Below are 3,170 nucleotides of genomic sequence, written 5' to 3'. Positions count from 1 at the left end.
TTAGGGGGGGGGTGGGGGGGGGGGGCGGACAATTTTTTTCCATGTGGCTACAGAGATTGGTGCTGGAAAAGTGGCCTTGTCGGGTGGTGGCCCTGCCACGGCCGGCTCCTTCCTTTCTCACTCCCGCCCCCGCCCTACGGACACCAGCCGACTCGTACCCGTGGCCTACGCCAGCCACAGGGTGGGAAATCATGGCTCGGCGGAAGAGGACAAGGGTACGGAGCAGACGTTTCGAGCCGGACCAGCACCAGCCGCTGCTACATGACGCTCTTACTCCTGCTGCTCTCGCTCCGGCTCCCGCCGCCCCCGCCCCGCCGCCGCTCCCGCTCTCGCTCTCGCTCTCGGCCCTGCTCTTGCTCGTGGGCCAGCTTCTGCCCCTGGCCAGGCCCACGAAGAGGAGGAACAGACTGAGCACCCGCGGCAGAGCCATCAGTCGGCAAGCACGACAGAAGACAGCAAGTCATCGCCGGCTCGGAGCTCGGGCGACTCGTCGTCGTCAGACTCGGCCGACGCTGATGGTTACGACTCGGCATCACACTCGCCCACACCACCACCGCAAGGCAGGTCGTCGGCAGCTGCTGGGCTGACCTCGTCCCAATCGCCGTCGGTGTCGCCGTCGCCGTCGGTGTCAGCCTCGCGATCGCGGACGTCGTCGTCGGCGTCGTCAAGCTCACGCTCGCCGCCGGCGGTGGAGACGAGCGAGGGAACGACGACGTCTGTGGCGGCGCGGCGGAAGCACGACCCGCAGCTCGCGCTGGTCATCCCGCAGCGGACAGAGGTGGAGTTTATGGCCATGGCTGCGGGCACGTCGGTGGTGATGGAGGCGCGGGTCGACACCGGGGCGTCGCTGACGGCCATCCCTGTGGCGCTCAAGCGCGAGCTCGGGCTCAAGGTTGTCCGCAAGGTCAAAATCCGGACTGGTATCGACCACACTGAGCGCCGCGAAGTCGTCATGGTCGGCGTCCGCCTCGGCGCAGAAGTCTACGAGGTTGAGGCTTCGGTCCGCACAGGCAACAAGCTCGGCCGCATCCCCATCCTCGGCCGCAACCTCCTCGCCCTCTCCAACTTTCTGGTCTCGGTCGAGACTGAGGATCTCGTGGACGCGATGACCATGCCGCACTACATTTCGTGGCTCGACGCCTTTGTGGCCCAGGGCTCGCAGGCCTCACCGGCGCGCGCAGACTACCTTTCGCCGGCACACGCGCCGCTGCCGTCTCCGCCGTCGCGCCGCGCGCCGTGGTGGGCCTGCGGCTGCTGCGGCCGCCCGCCCGTAGCAGATGGCGGCTCGGCGACGCATGCCCGGACCGCCGTTGTTCCTGGCCGCTCCTCGCCCGGCCGTGGTCAGGCTGCCAACTCGTCGTCGGGCGCGGCCGACGCTGACGCTACCCCTCGCACCGTGTACATCACCGACTACGCCCGCGATGACGCCGATGGGGCAGACGCCATGCTCCGGCTCCCGCCCTCTCGCTTCCCGCACAACGCCATTGACGAACTACTTATTCTTGAGGAAATGGTCGACATCGAGTTTCAGAACCCGATCAAGGCCATTCCGGGCATTCCCATGTCGGTCCGTGTCGACACCGGCGCGTCCATGACCGCCATCCCGGTCGCCGTCGCCCGCGCGCTTCGGCTCAAGTCGCAGGGCAAGGTCCGCATCCGCATGGGCAACGACGCCACCGATGTCCGCGACGTCGTTGACGTCGACGTCGTCCTTCACGGCAAGCCGTATCAGGTCCGCGCCTCGGTCCGCGACGGCGAGAAGCTCGGCAAGACCGCCATCCTCGGCCGCAACCTCCTCGCCGCCACCCACGCCCTCATCCGTGTCGCCGACCCCAAGCGCCGCTCGCTCCCGGCCAAGTCCAAGTCCAAGTCCAAGTCAAAGGCAAAGGCCAAGGCAAAGGCCAAGTCGAAGGTCAAGGCCAAGTCCAAGTCCAAGTCCAAGTCCAAAGCCATACGCTCATAGGCGCTAGCCATGGCATGGCCTACACAAAGAGCGAGATAAAGACCGTATCGCCGAGATTGAGCGTGGCATGCCACCAGCCCGAGGGTATGAACAGCATCTCGCGCGGCCCGAGCGTGCAGTCGATCCAGGCGCTCCCGGCAGCGCGGGTCGATGCGGTGTACCGCTCTGACGCCAGCCAGGCCGAGGTAGTCACTGAGGGATCAAAGTCCGGCTGGATGTCCGGCGGCGAGAGGAACCAGCGCTTGCGGCCGTGGACCACATGCGCAAACGCCGGACCGTGTGTGTGGAACGCTACGCCCGAGCCATCACCACCAATGCCGAACGAGGGCGAGACGATGGGCGCCGACGCCGCCACGGCAGGCATGGTGTAGTGCTCGTCGATGAAGCCGTACCACTCGGCCGTGTGGTCGCCAAAGAGATAGAACGAGTCCTCGGCATCGCTCGTGCTCCCGGCCTTGGGCATTTCCTCGGTGACGTAGTCGGCAAGCATGCCGCGGACTTTGGTGTACGAGTGGGTGTTCGACGACGAGAGCGTGACCATGGCGTTCCCCATCGACGCCAGCAGAGCCTCCCGCTCCGTCACCGCCGCAAAATGGGCCATGACCTCCTCGTCGAGCATGAGCACCACAGGCGTGTCGCGGTAGGCCTCAGAGAAGTTGTCCCATCGCCATCCGCTCGCCTCGATCACCTCTAGCCCGCATGATCCGTCATTGCCGAGGTTTGGGCAATGGTCGTCGTCGTCGTCGCCACCGCAGAGTAGCTGTGAAAAGGTCGTGGTTTGCCACCGGGCAACAATGTCCCTGGCGGCGCCAAGCCCATGCCCGCCCGCGCCACTTTGCGCCCATGCCACAACCAACATGCCCACCACCACGCCCAACACACAGGAACTGCTCTTGACCATGTCGACAACTGTTTGCAGCTCCACACACCCCCGCCTTGGCCCACACCAGCCTTGGCCGTCACCCGTGCTAGCTGTTGTGTCGCGAAGAGACGACAGACCGGTCGGCCGATCGGACGCTCAGTGACCAAGCGTGGAGCGGTGAGAGCAGTAGCACAGGAAACACTGCTCCCCCCGCCCCCCGCTTGGGCACTGAGCGTCCGATCGGCCGACGGGTCTGTCGTCTCTTCGCGACACAACAGCTAGCACGGGTGACGGCTAAGGCTGGGAGTGGGGGATGGGTTGGAGCTTGTAAAAGATTTTACAGTG

The 3,170-nt window shown here is 65.8% G+C and overlaps 2 protein-coding genes across 2 annotated transcripts; one reads left to right on the top strand and one right to left on the bottom strand.

The window, feature by feature from the left end:
- Positions 1–191: 191 nt before the first annotated feature.
- AMSG_09214 (uncharacterized protein) lies at positions 192–1,967 on the top strand (the record flags this gene model as incomplete). The annotated part of the gene is made up of 2 exons (XM_013899158.1): positions 192–359; positions 386–1,967. The coding sequence occupies 2 exons, from the start codon at positions 192–194 to the stop codon at positions 1,961–1,963; spliced, it is 1,746 nt and encodes a 581-aa protein (XP_013754612.1). The 3' UTR covers positions 1,964–1,967.
- Positions 1,968–1,982: 15 nt separating this feature from the next.
- AMSG_09213 (JmjC domain-containing protein 8) lies at positions 1,983–2,808 on the bottom strand (the record flags this gene model as incomplete). Its single annotated transcript, XM_013899157.1, has 2 exons — positions 1,983–2,763; positions 2,798–2,808. The coding sequence occupies 2 exons, from the start codon at positions 2,806–2,808 to the stop codon at positions 1,983–1,985; spliced, it is 792 nt and encodes a 263-aa protein (XP_013754611.1).
- Between the last annotated feature and the right edge of the window lie 362 nt (positions 2,809–3,170).

This window comes from Thecamonas trahens (genome assembly GCF_000142905.1).
Source record: "Thecamonas trahens ATCC 50062 unplaced genomic scaffold supercont1.47, whole genome shotgun sequence".
NCBI lineage: Eukaryota > Apusomonadida > Apusomonadidae > Thecamonas > Thecamonas trahens.
Note: the sequence above shows the minus strand (reverse complement) of the source record. Positions and strands in the feature narration are given on the sequence as shown.